Source organism: Mytilus trossulus, chromosome 4 (genome assembly GCF_036588685.1).
Source record: "Mytilus trossulus isolate FHL-02 chromosome 4, PNRI_Mtr1.1.1.hap1, whole genome shotgun sequence".
Lineage (NCBI taxonomy): Eukaryota > Metazoa > Mollusca > Bivalvia > Mytilida > Mytilidae > Mytilus > Mytilus trossulus.
In genome coordinates this window covers 33035818-33049210 of record NC_086376.1, presented here as the reverse complement: position 1 = coordinate 33049210, position 13393 = coordinate 33035818, and the positions used below count along the sequence as shown (strand labels likewise).

General features: G+C 32.9%; 1 protein-coding gene across 6 annotated transcripts; it reads right to left on the bottom strand.

Annotated features, from left to right (window-relative positions):
- Nucleotides 1-865: 865 nt before the first annotated feature.
- On the bottom strand, nucleotides 866-11044 carry LOC134713865 (vitelline envelope sperm lysin receptor-like). Of its 6 annotated transcripts, none has more exons than XM_063575149.1 (10): nucleotides 10915-11044; nucleotides 9510-9549; nucleotides 8098-8140; nucleotides 6970-7193; nucleotides 5995-6155; nucleotides 4620-4774; nucleotides 3567-3651; nucleotides 2695-2860; nucleotides 2023-2056; nucleotides 866-1210 (listed from the first exon to the last, which is right to left on the bottom strand). In XM_063575149.1, exons 2-10 carry the CDS (start codon nucleotides 9543-9545, stop codon nucleotides 933-935), a joined length of 1182 nt encoding a protein of 393 aa, XP_063431219.1. In that variant the 5' UTR covers nucleotides 9546-9549; nucleotides 10915-11044; the 3' UTR covers nucleotides 866-932. The 6 variants fall into 6 exon arrangements, with proteins under 6 accessions (XP_063431219.1, XP_063431217.1, XP_063431221.1 ...); XM_063575147.1 differs by having other exon boundaries at nucleotides 10811-11000; XM_063575151.1 differs by having other exon boundaries at nucleotides 10969-10992.
- Between the last annotated feature and the right edge of the window lie 2349 nt (nucleotides 11045-13393).

Sequence of the window (13393 nt, the reverse complement as noted above, 5' to 3'; positions counted from 1 at the left end):
CAGCAATCCTCTATTGAGGAAATTACGAGGAATTGTATCAACGGGGAGATATGTATCCCTATGCAGGGGCTACTGAAATGTTGCTACATAGATATGAAAGTTTAATTTTGGAGCTGAAATCATCTCTTTTGTGATGAAGTTGGTTCTGCATCTGATGCATCATTGATTTCAAGTTATATGGAACAGATGCATTCAACATTGGCATCATTAAAACTTTGTATTATAATTAAGAGGAAGTCATCCATATAAAACAACATAAAGTTAAAAGCGAATGATAGCTTTTTCTTTAATGTCGCATTAATTTCGCCTCGTCTGAATATAGGAACACGTCGACGGATGGGAAGCAAGTACTTAAAAGATGACTAAAATAAGTTTTGATTTGTATAGCCATTGGAAATAGAAGATAGTGATGGACACAAGCAATCATTTTGTTTAGCTACTGTACAGTCAAGACAACTACAGTTACAGAGAGCATGGCATTCATCCTTCGCACAAAATAGTTGCTTGGTATTTTTAAAAACAGTCTGCACAACCCAACGGTCGTCTTAACTTCTGAGCAAACAACTGTCAAACGGGTGCAGTCTAGGAATTACAATATTTAATATTAAAATAGTTTTTATATACCTATTTTAATCCTTGCATTACATTTATTTGAACAACTTATCTACTTTGTTGAAAGATCACAGATATTCCTAGTTTTACATCATTTGACAGGATTATTCTTGCAATCAACGAGGACATACTATTATGTTTTAATTTTAATTAATTACTTATATGTCCACTGGACCGTATTAGCCATTTTTATGTCACAGTGGATGGCTTAATGAATGTTGGTCAGAAAAAATAAACAAAATTACTCGCACAATTAGGTTTCTGTTACAATTTTTTTATTATCTAAAGTAGCAAAAATCATATCATACACAAGTTTATGTTCAAGCTTTTACTTTTTCTAGCTCCGTTTTTTCTGTTCGTGTCTCTTCTGGACTTGACTGTTGTTTGCCTTTGCGTTTAAGTTTTATACATCCACACAAAGATACAATAAGTAATACTACAGTTATTCCACCAATAACGCTTGTAGCTGCAGCAGTAATCTTCACGACCATATCTAACCCAATAACTTCAGACTCGTCTACCGTTGTTTGGTCTAACAAATTTCTCAAGCGTTCCAACTTATACTTGACTGTGCGAACTAAAAACAGGTTTTTGTTCTCTGTAAGAAAAAGGTAATATAATGCTTATATACTTTTATCTTTCAGCTATGAGCTTACTTGTCTCCTAATAATTTTATCACAAGTAAATCATTGAAGTTATAATTGAAAACTAAAAATGAAATGAATAAAGTTCAAAATGAACATTTAGAATTGAAACAAATACATTGTTTGCTCTATGGTTGGGTTGTTGTCTCCTCGACACATTCCCCATTTCCATTTTCAATTTTATTCCTTCCACCCATGTGAATAAAGGTCTGCACAACAGATTTTGGGTATTTTTTACATAAAACTTTGGCTTATTGACGTCTTTACTTCAGAAGATACTAAAAAACAAACTCAGACGGAACAAGAAATTTACATGTAATTTCATCACAGTTCGAATAGGAGTATGTATGTGACAACCAAGTATTGGTATGCGTTTACTTTTCTACATTGGCTAGATGTATAGGGAGAGGGTTGAGATCTCATAAACATGTTTAACCCAGGCGCATTTTTGCGCCTGTCCCAAGCCAGGAGCCTCTGGTTTTTGTTAGTCTTGTATTATTTTTAATTTTAGTTTTTTGTGTACAATTTGGAGTCTGGCGTTCATTATCATTGAACTAACATATATATGTGTGTTTAAGGGACAGCTGAAGGACTCCTCTGGGTGCGGGAATTTCTCGCTGCATTTAAGACCTGTTGGTGACCTTCTGCTGTTGTCTGTTCTATGGTCGGATTGTTGTCTCTTTGACACATTCCCCACTTTCTTTCTCAATTTGATTAAAGTATTAAATAATCTTTTCACCCAAAGACAACTATATAATACACTTACTAATAGATCTCTTGTTTCTTATAGCACATGAAGACTGAAATAGAAGCGAGTAAATATATATCTTCAGTTGGTTTGCAATACAAATAGAACTATGTGAGGAATGTTAATAAGATCTCTATAGACGGGTTCGATTTTGTTATGATGTCAAATTATTAAAGTATTTGAACATAGTTGTTTTATTGGGAATCATACCACATCTTCTTTTTTAATTCAAAAATATAAGTACAGAATACAAACTGACAAGATATCACAGCAATAGTTTTTAATTTACCTAAAAAAATGTCATTAGCTAAACTAGCAGAGAAACACAGAAATCAGTATTAGATATTGCATTAAATAACCACATCAATTGCCTTTAAACACTTTAGATACTGCAGACTAGAAAAAAACTAAGCTGCCTTATAAAATTCGCATGCTTTTGAGGGAGTGTAAAAGTAATTGATCGAATTAAATGCTGACTATAATTCGCATGCTTTTGAGGAAGATTAAAAGTAATTAATCAAATTAAATGCGAACTATGCGGTATGGTATCTTTTTTTATATTTATGACGGTCACAGAACCAGTAAATTATGAAAACCATCAGTGTGTTTCAGTAGTTACTAAGAAGGTGTTTTGTTTGCCCTCAATATATTCCAACTGACGTAAGACACTTATAAAACAGCAGTACTTACCCCATCACAAGCTGCTGAACAAGTAGAAAATGCACATTGGTAAGATACACTAGCAGTATTTCCCAAGGCTTCCAATAGTCCGAACACTTTAAAATGTGGACTGGTGGCTGTCAAACCTTTTGTGGTAAATCCTACAGTAATTGGAAACATTATACCATCTCCACATCTAAAAAAAAAGCAAATATTACCATTTAATACAATTCTGTTTTCGTGAACATGCTATTACTACTATTTTATCCCATGAACTGTACACACACGTTATTAATGATCCGATTTTTGTTTTTAAACTGTACATACTATTTTTTAACTGCACTGTAAATATTGGTTTGTCTGCACCACGCATCAGTTCGATAATACACCAGATGGTGGTATGAACTGTATGTGCATGGAGGAAGAAGAAGAAGAGTTGGTAAATAAATATTATTCAATATATTTTTTGCGATATTTACAAACATCCTACAATTTCTACTTCCATCAACAGGATAGTCATGAATTTATGTCGGAAAAATATCAAATAAAATTGGGAATGCAAGTGGGTAATGTGTTAAAGACACTACAATCCGACCAAAGAGCAGAAATGTTAAGCCCAAGACCAAAACTAGTTCTTCAACACAGCGAGAATAAATCGCTTCCGGATGCGGGGTTCAGCTGGTACCTATAGACAAAAATGTATACTTGCTGAAGCAAGATTGGACGTCTAACTATTTAACTCAGTCGTATATATGCGATATAAAATCGTGCAGTTCCTTCTGCTTAAAAGTTTTGAAAAATAAAATAACTATAGGGCATTGTAGTATTGTCAATATTTGTAAGTTTCAAACCAATTCGGCCCACCTCTTTCCACTATGGGGACACTTACAATGTAAACCTACCCCGCGCTCAGTATTCTGTACGTTTGTGTATTATCACTGTTATAAGCTTCACACCAATGTGGTATTACTCCAAGCTTACCGCCACCTGAAGTTTTATCAATAAAAGCTTAATATTGTACAAAATTATAAGTACATGTTTTGGATGACAATCATGTAAAAACAAAGTCAGGATAAACTAATAAAAAAGGCAGCTTCCCTAAAATTCAAATAGTTGCCCCCTTAGTACAGAATAAGAATTCGAATAATATGTTTAAGTACAGTACTTTAACATACTATTCACATTCTTATTCCTTTATGTCGACAACTTTATTTTATTTTATTTTAAAATGCAAAGAGGTTCAATCTATACAATTTGTCTAAATAGCTGTAAAGCCCCCGTAAAAAATATTAATAAAAAATATATTCGTAAAAAGTGTTACGCCGATCATGTGTCTCGCACGCAATTGCTACTGGTACTCATTGCAAATGTGCAGCGATGGCTGCCAAATAATCATTTAATTTCTCCCTAAAATACAACAAAGTAAAACAGATGTTAATTCTTATCACTAAATTATTCGTCGAAATTAAAAATCTAAGAAAGTTTACCAAGGTAATATATTTCAAATAAGTATTCACGTAGGACTGTATTTTAAAAATATCTTTGCCATGAAGTCCATTAATAAAAAAAACCCACAAAAAAAGTGATAACAAATGTTTCCATTACTTTGCTCTGGATACCGTTTTTGGTTATAGAGGCTTCAGTCAAAGTTTCATAAAATTCACTTATGTAGTGTAAAAAGTCATACACATTCTGAACTACAATACCTTGCAATGCACAAAAATATAATATTATTTTCGCAAGCAAAGGGCTACTTTCCAGTCCCTTCCTATCCACAGGAAGGGGCTGGCTTGTAAACCTGTGCTAGCGAAGATGATTCTATACCAACAGGATGTAGGCTAATAATTGTTTATAACTATATAGCAATACATTACGTTTTCTGTTTTTAAAACATATTCAATGTTTGTACCGAAAAAGACAATATTCAAAGATTAACAAGTCGCATGTTTACTTACTTCCATCGATCGATAGTTGTAACATTACTTTCTTTTGCCTAGTTATTGTGTTCCCGGTTATTGGACGACCTAGAACATCTACTAAAACGAGACTTGATAAACCAGAAAATCCATCTCCTATATGACCTTCCAAATCAGCTGTTATACGTATCCCACTAAAAATAATTTGTTAAAAGGATTTGTTATCCATATATAGAAAGAGTGCATATTTTTTTGTGAACAAGATGTATTGATAGATTTACGACAGAGCTCAGAGCTTTAATATTATAAATGGTTAATTTTAATGATTTAGGCCTACATTTTAATGAGTTATGAATATACGAAAGAAAAGATAAGTCTAGATTTTTGACATACATGCATGCTTACACGGGTTGCGTTCAATATCGTAGCCGCTACGTAGTGCTACGTAGATTTTGAATATTGAACGTGTACGCTATAGACTAGTTGTTACATAGATATTGATAGTGGCTACTGCTACGATATTGAACTCATCCCTGATAATAATCCGAAGGATGAAATGTCATTCCGACTCCCTATCTGAAATGTCATGTGTTTGGCAGAGAAGCAGTTTTAATTCTGGTTTGACCCAGCTGTGGGTCGAATCAAATTTAATTACTTTCTGTTCTCAATCTTCAGAAGACAATGATTCAAAGCAGATCGAAAGGACATTTCTTTTTTAGTTTGTAGATTTTTTGTTGCATCATATACGGAATTTGTTTATGAAGGTTTATAAAGCTTAGCACGAACAGCTAGGTTATGGACCTCATCTACGATAGAAGAGGGGCATTATGATTTCTGGTATGTGGGTCCGTTCGTCCGTCTGTCCCACTTGAGGTTAAAGTTTTTGGTCAATGTAGATTTTGGTGAAGTTGAAGTCCAATCAACTTGAAACATGTTCCCTATGAAAAATCATTCTAATTTTAATGCTAAATTAGAATTTTGACCCCACTTTCACGGTTCACTGAACATAGATGATAATGCAAGTTTCAGGTTAAAGTTTTTGGTCAAGGTATTTTTTGGTGGGGTTGAAGTCCAATCAACTTGAAACTTAGTATACATGTTCCCTATGATATGATTTTTCTAATTTAATGCCAAATTAGAGTTTTTACCCAAATTTCGCGGTCCAATAAACATAGAAAATGACAGTGCGAGTGGGGCATCCGTGTACCATGGACACATTCTTGTTTATAGAGTTTTACAGTGAGAAAGCTTACTTTATCACCCATTCTATGCTTGTGCGTACAAAATGACTTTTTTTATGTTGAACTGAGAAAAAAGGTAAATAACATGTTAGAATTACAATAATGTGTATAAATGAACTGTAATCTCTAGTAAATAAATATGAGCAATACGAATGAATATACTAGTTACAAACTTCTTGTCAATGGTTCTTTCAGGCACTGTGTTGTTAGTTGCTAGTCCTTCTGTACTACACGTAATGGTATAGGCTTCATATTCATGCATTAAAGAGTTATTCGAATATCCCCAGTAGACATTCATTTCCACCACATACAAGTTGGATTCGGTGTGTGATTGCTTTAGACAAAAACAATATAAATATAGTTATACAGTCTTAGATGCCATATCAGTGTTATAAATTCGCTGTTATCAATTATTGAAATAAACGGATGACTCGTAGAACTATTTCTTAACTTGATGAATTGTCATAAAAGCTTCTGAAACTCGTTATTTTGTATTCACTATGCATACTTTAGAACTCTTACTTTGAATTTGAAACATAAATTATATTTTACTAAATTAGCAATATGCTAAAAGAAATGTGAGACAAAAAATATAAAAGTTCGCTCCTATTGTTTTTGAATTTTGGCAAATACTTTGTATGCTCTGGTCTTATCCTAGTCCGAGATTACTCTGACGTCCAAGGGCTGTTTTGTCAGACAGGGCCGTGGGATAAACAGCCGTTGGACGTCAGAGTAATCTCGGACTAGTCTTGTCCATGTAGTGCCATTAAAAACAAATTTCCCCGCTAACCTCTACTTTTCTTTTTATAATATTATAACGTATAGTTTAAAAGCCATTTTTGAATTACTGTACAAACCTTGTTAATTTTTCATAGTTATTAAAGGATGGAAAATTGTGTCAATGTTAAATGTAAGAAAAATCTAGAGAGAATTATTTCCCGCTAAGTTTTCAATGGCTTGTATCTAGAAAGCAAGCACATCGGCGGACCCTTCATTTTTATCTGCTTTTTTTATTTCCTTTATCTCTACACTTTCAATTTATAATTATAACAGGCGTTATAAACAAGCTTGTTATTTTGAAACGGAATAGCATATGAATGAAAATATATTTCTCAAAAGTAATCAAGACGAAAAAAATAAAAACTTACAAAGAAGAAACAGTCTGTTCCTATTGTACCATTGCCGTCATTAGTATAATAGATATTAGCTGATAAAGTATCTATGTTAGTTGGATCCATTAGCCGGATATGATACGTAACTGCATTTGCACATTTGATTTCGGCTATTACGTAAAGTTCAGTCTGGATGGTTACACCTGCTCCGCTAGCATCAAAATCAGCACCAGAAACGAGGGTTCCACAGGTATAAGAAACTAAAATGGATGTAACATTTATGGGGGAAATGACATTGAAATCATCAATCATTCTGCATGCAAGTGGGCGTTTTCACTCTAAAACGTATTGAACTCATTAGATGTCTGCAGTTTTTAAATTGTATATAAACGACTCTTATTCAGAATTTCGGTTTGATTAAAAGTTATGGTAAAACTTATATGGTTTTAATGTTTGTTCACTGCAGACTACTGGAATTGCTATAGACGTTGTATTAAATCGTGTATGGATAACACCAATAATACCGGTAGTTCCTATCATACATGTATGTACGGCAGCAGTATTTAATATTAACATCTTTAAAAATAAATTTTTCAATAAACCAGACTGTTAAGTTAAGCTAGAAAAACTGCTCAGAAGACGGCTTTGTAATATATACGTACCATATTAGACATGTAATTATTGCCTGGCTGTATATATGGCTGGGGGCCGAATATTTATTTTTGTCTCCCTGTTTAGGGCAAGATTGTTTTCCCCGTTCTCAGCATGCTATAAAACCTGCTATGAAGACAGCCTCATGATATTGTGAGGGGAGTTTTTAACGACCTTGACTGGCTACCCTGCTCTGAAGACAGCTTTGTATGATATTATGATGGGAGTGTTTAACGACCTTGACTGGCTACCCTGCTCTTAGACTGCTTTGTAAGATTTACTTACCATCGTAGACACAATTAGTGTCTGTATATATATTGGTGCAGACAATAGATTTCATCTGGTATTGTACACTATTAGCCTTTTTTCCAGTTCTCAGCAGACTAGACATCCTGATCTGAAGACTGCTTAGTAAGATATAGATATGGGAGTTTTTCACGACCTTGCACTGGTCGGCTATGTAAGATATACGTACCATTGTAGACTGAAGACTGCTTAGTAAGATATACGTACCATTGTAGACATAGTTGGCTGGTGGAGAGTTACTGTAAACCGTCTACAACAAAATTTCATCTCACTGTAATTTGTATCAATAAAATGAGCATTCAGAATTTATTTATACCACATTTAATGTAATTCTCAAATCACTCACGAATTTTAACATATCACCAAAAAGAATTACAAAAATACAAAACATTTTCCTCAAGGCGAAGTGCAGGGAATTTTTTTTTAAAGATGATCACCGCAAATCGTTTTTAAGTAATTTTTCCACTATTTTCAGGACAACATTTTTTGCCTGATCTTTTATTCTCGGTGACATATTAGTATTACAGAATGAACATTCATTTGAATAAAGTGATTTAAGTGAGTGAATAAGAGGAACAAAATATGAAGACAATAAAACACCATTCAAATTAGACGGCGATTCCTATCATCAACAAGTTATGGGACATGTAACAAAAATTAAAACTCTCAAACTAAATAAAAACATTTTATAAAAAGAAACATGCCTCTTTAATGATGTTAAGTTGTTGACTCAAATATATTAACTGTTTAAATTTGTTTGCTGGGCATTACCAATTATGGATTCGGTAATATCCGCTAATAAAAAACGAAATTTACAGAATCATCTCATCATACATCAATCTCCTCATACATCAAACATCATCAACACCATCACCGATCATCACCTTAATGTTGTGACCACTGCATATAATGTTTGGACCACTGCGTATAATGTTGTGACCACTGCATATAATGTTTGGACCACTGCGTATAATGTTGTGACCACTGCATATAATGTTTGGACCACTGCGTATAATGTTGTGACCACTGCGTATAATGTTTGGACCACTGCGTATAATGTTGTGACCACTGCATATAATGTTTGGACCACTGCGTATAATGTTGTGACCACTGCATATAATGTTTGGACCACTGTGTATAATGTTGTGACCACTGCATATAATGTTTGGACCACTGCGTGTTATGTTGTGACCACTGCATATAATGTTTGGACCACTGCGTATAATGTTTGGACCACTGCGTATTATGTTGTGAGCACTTCATATAATGTTGTAAGCACTGCATATAATGTTGTGAGTACCGCATATAATGTTCTGAGCACCGCATATAGTGTTGTGAGCACTGCATATAATGGTGTGAGCACTGCGTATATTGGTGCGAGCACTGCATATAATGCTCTGACCACTGCATATAATGCTGATCATTAACATAAGGCAGTCATGGCGTTCCATAATATGTCCCGGCTGTTTTGTGTTTTGTGAATTTCATTTCAATTTTAAGAGATAGACACAATTTGCAGTGACTGATTATAACATCCTTGTCCTTTGATCTCAGATGAATATTTGTCTCACTGGCAGTCATATCACGTCTCCTTATAATATATGAAAACTAAAACTTACCGAGAGAAGTGAACCAAACACTAGTGCTATGATCATTTTGCTGAAAGTTGGAAACAAAAACAAATTAAAATTTAGTTTGTTCATGAAACTATAGCCTTATGGAATATCTAAAACTAAAACATATATACAATGCATATATTTTTGATATTTTATTTGTAGACTGTGTATAGATGATTTCACAGTAGTCTGGTTTTGGTAGAGTTTTTTTTCGAATGAAGTTAACGTTAATACGAACAGATAGTTATGCACATTTCAAATTTTTATTGTAGTAAATAAGTTGATTGACATAAATTGCTGCTATGGTCTCCTTTATAAATATATCAAATGTATACTTTTAGCACATCCAGATGATTTGAGATAAAAATTAAAATAGCAAAAATATCAGATATGCCATAGAATAAAAAATCTGTTAAACATGAGCATAGCTTATTTTGTCTTAAGTCGGTGGCGGGACTGTTACCAGCTCTACGTTTTAGTAGGGTTGCTAAGGAGCGTGCTCTCCCTCCGCTTTCTTATATCGCAAAACGTACAAAAAGCTACACTCGGTCATATTTTAACAATTTTTCACTAAACATTCTAAACGTCTCCTTTCTTCCGACCCTGAATCTGTCCCCTTTCGTGTTACGCGTAATGTTTTATATTATTTCTGTTTTATATCTTTTTTCTTCTTTTTGGATGTCTGTGCTTCAATGTTTATTTCCATCATGGCATCTTCTTATCTTATTTCTCAAGGACAAAACCATCACATGTCATAAATTTCAAAATTAATGTAATATAAGATAGATTGTTTTTCTTTGGAAAAAGTTTCCACAAATGATATAAACATTTGCCATTTTGTACTACGAAGTTGTTTTAAAAAATATATTTTTTATCACTTGAATTCAATCCCTTATAAAAGGGGTTGTCACTAGATTCAGGGTATATCTCAAATTTGAGCCATGTTCCCAACCTGTCGAAGAAAAAATGTATATCACATAATCTTGTCCTTCTATTACTTTTCCGTACTACCCATACCGAATGACTGGCATTGTTCAACACAGTTCAAGGGATCCCATAATTAGTCCTAGACTTTCGGCTCCCGTATGTGCTTCCAAAAACAAAATGGCACTGATAGTAATTAACCCACCTAGAGTAAAACAAGTGTCTTCAAGATTTTTTTTATATGTTTATTAACAAATTTGTATTTTGGCAAAATCGATACAAAACTGAGGAAATTAATTCACTGTTATCCAGTTTGTGTTCATGATTTACAAACGCCGATACCACCTTACCTTTATGTGTATTTTATTTGTTTATGTTACCTTTGAATTAACTCCCACGTGCAATTGGAAATGGGTGTTCTCGACTGCGTAAAAAATTAGAATACAGCGTAAAAATTAAAATACAATTTCAAATAAAAGTTAACCTCTAAGGACTTTTCATCGTCTTGAAAATAACAAAATAACAAGACATTACAAACTGTTATTTAGAGCACTTTCTGAAATACGACTCTGTTATGCCTGTTTAAATAAAAGAAATGTGGTTGTACGATGGCAACCAATCGGTCCCTCCAAAATCACTTCTAGAGGACAACATCAGGATTTCATCAGTAGACAGAAATCTACACAAATATATCTAAATCTCCCCTATTCTACAAAGGTTCTAAATAAATATGAAACACAAACATTCACCATCAACAACAAATTTCCTAAAATGTTAAAAGAGCAAATCGTTAACTTTACTGGTTATGTTTCACACTTGGGACCACGAGTAGGGGGTGTAACTTCGATATTCTTTTGGTAGGGGTGTGCCATTTTTGCCTTAAAAAACGTACCCATTTTAATATAACATTCACTGAAATTCAGTATCTATAGTTAAATAAATATTTAATAAAGAATGACCTATACTTTTATACAAAATTTAAAATATGACCCATGCTTATATAAGCACTAACTCATCATCACTCATAATTCATAAATATACCAGCTACCTTTCAAATGAATTGATTAAATTTAATATAATAATTGAGCATTTATAATGTAAGATTCTCAATAGCATATTTATACATGATATGTAGATCATACCCCAAATTAATATACAGTTATCAAACGTAAATGCATTTTAATATAGGATGTCATTAAAAAGGAGGGTTATTTTTATATAAAATCTCGCAAAATTATGACCCATATTTTTGGCACATCCCCGTATACCCAATAATAGCTTCTTCGTCTTCGGATGCAATTTCGTCTATTTTTTACTGTATTTACAATATTTTGGAGTGGGGGATGTTATTTGAGCTATTGTTAGACTTGATTAACATGTTCATAATTTTCCAATAAGTTTTTGTATCGACCTGTTTTTTAGAATAATTTGGATACTTTCAAATCTATCTTTAGCAATTTTTTCCCATGTTATTAACCCTAATTCTCTATTGCTTGTACTTAAAAATTTCATATTTTTTTTTAATTTAAAAGCCTTTTTTTCAATCGATCTCCAGTACACATTTCTCTTCTAAGCTCGATATTGGCTATTGAAACATGATTTTTCGTTTTTTCGTATGGTTTTTACTTGTTTGGTGGGTATGCATTCCCTCGCAATGCTGAAAAAGTGACAGCAAATATTTTACATTTCATTAATATCATTGTCATCGTAAAGAAGTGCATACCAATCTGTTACATCCATTATATTTAAAAATATATATCTTTATCCATTGTACAATTTTATTTCTTATAATGTTTGTATGATAATTAACATTATTATTATCAGTAAAATTCATAGACACGTTTTAACTTTACGTTTGAAGTATAAGGGAAAATATGTTCATATTCTGTTCTCTTTGTGAAGTTCAAGTTTGAAGGTAAATATCTTAAATTTTTGGAAAGAGTTTTATTTGCCATTTGATTAGGGCCTTTCCGTTTTGAATTTTACTCGGAGTCCAGTATTTTTGTGATTTTACTTTTTGAATGAATAAAAAAAGTAATGATATTATTCTTTATGTAAGTATAGAAACACATTTTCTGAGCGTTTCAGAAAGAAAAAAATCATGAACGTCTAAAATTGGCCTTTAAATTTTTACATTTTTAAAAAATCAGACCTGAAATGTATCAAACTTAACATATAATTTGTGTTGATATTTATATGATACAAAATCACGTCGTTTTATCAACTCACATTATAAGTTATGACCCATTGTTTATAAAATTATGTATGTTATTATGTCAATGTGGGTCACATATTTCCATTTTTTAAACAAATTTTTAGCATAGTTTGATTTGACCTCCATCCCTAATCCAGATTTTTGTGTTATTAACCTCGGTATACATTTTGATTACAAAACATTTCGGATCATAAGCTGCGGTCAATATTTTTCAAGATCTTTTAGGTCCGAAATGTGGATCTTCTATAACTTATTGATTGACAAATATTTGTTTTTCTTCTCAATTGTGAACTTTCCATTTCTATGTAGAAAAAATTCAATAGCGAGAGCATATGGAGTTTATATCTCCTTGTTTATACGATATCCATGGACTCGTGTTTCTTATCATGATTTCTTTGAAAAGGGGTTGCTGTTCACAAGGAAATCAAAAAAAAAACAAGAATTCCAAGCGTTGAATTTGAAATCATCTGTGAAAATTTTACGAACACCAGCACGAGATTGTTGACCAATATGTGTTATACCTGTTTCATAGATGACGAGGGACATGGTCCTATCATCGTATCCACAATCCCATCCATAAACTTATCATGCGCACTTAGATGCGCAACACGACGGGTACCACATGTGAAGCAGGATCTTATATTTGTATGTTGGGATTTGTCTACTAGGCGTGACTGTTTGTACGTAGTCATACTCCACCAAACTGACGACCTTTGTTTTGAGAATATAAGATAACATTTTCTTTTTC

What these genes read in the sequence shown, in the direction of transcription:
- LOC134713865 (XM_063575146.1), bottom strand. An exon ending in GAAAGAACCATTGACAAGAA is followed by an intron (nt 4,775 to 5,994) that starts GTTTGTAACTAG and finishes AATTATTTTTAG; the next exon opens with TGGGATACGTATAACAGCTG. An exon ending in TACAGAATACTGAGCGCGGG is followed by an intron (nt 2,861 to 3,566) that starts GTAGGTTTACAT and finishes CTTTTTTTTTAG; the next exon opens with ATGTGGAGATGGTATAATGT.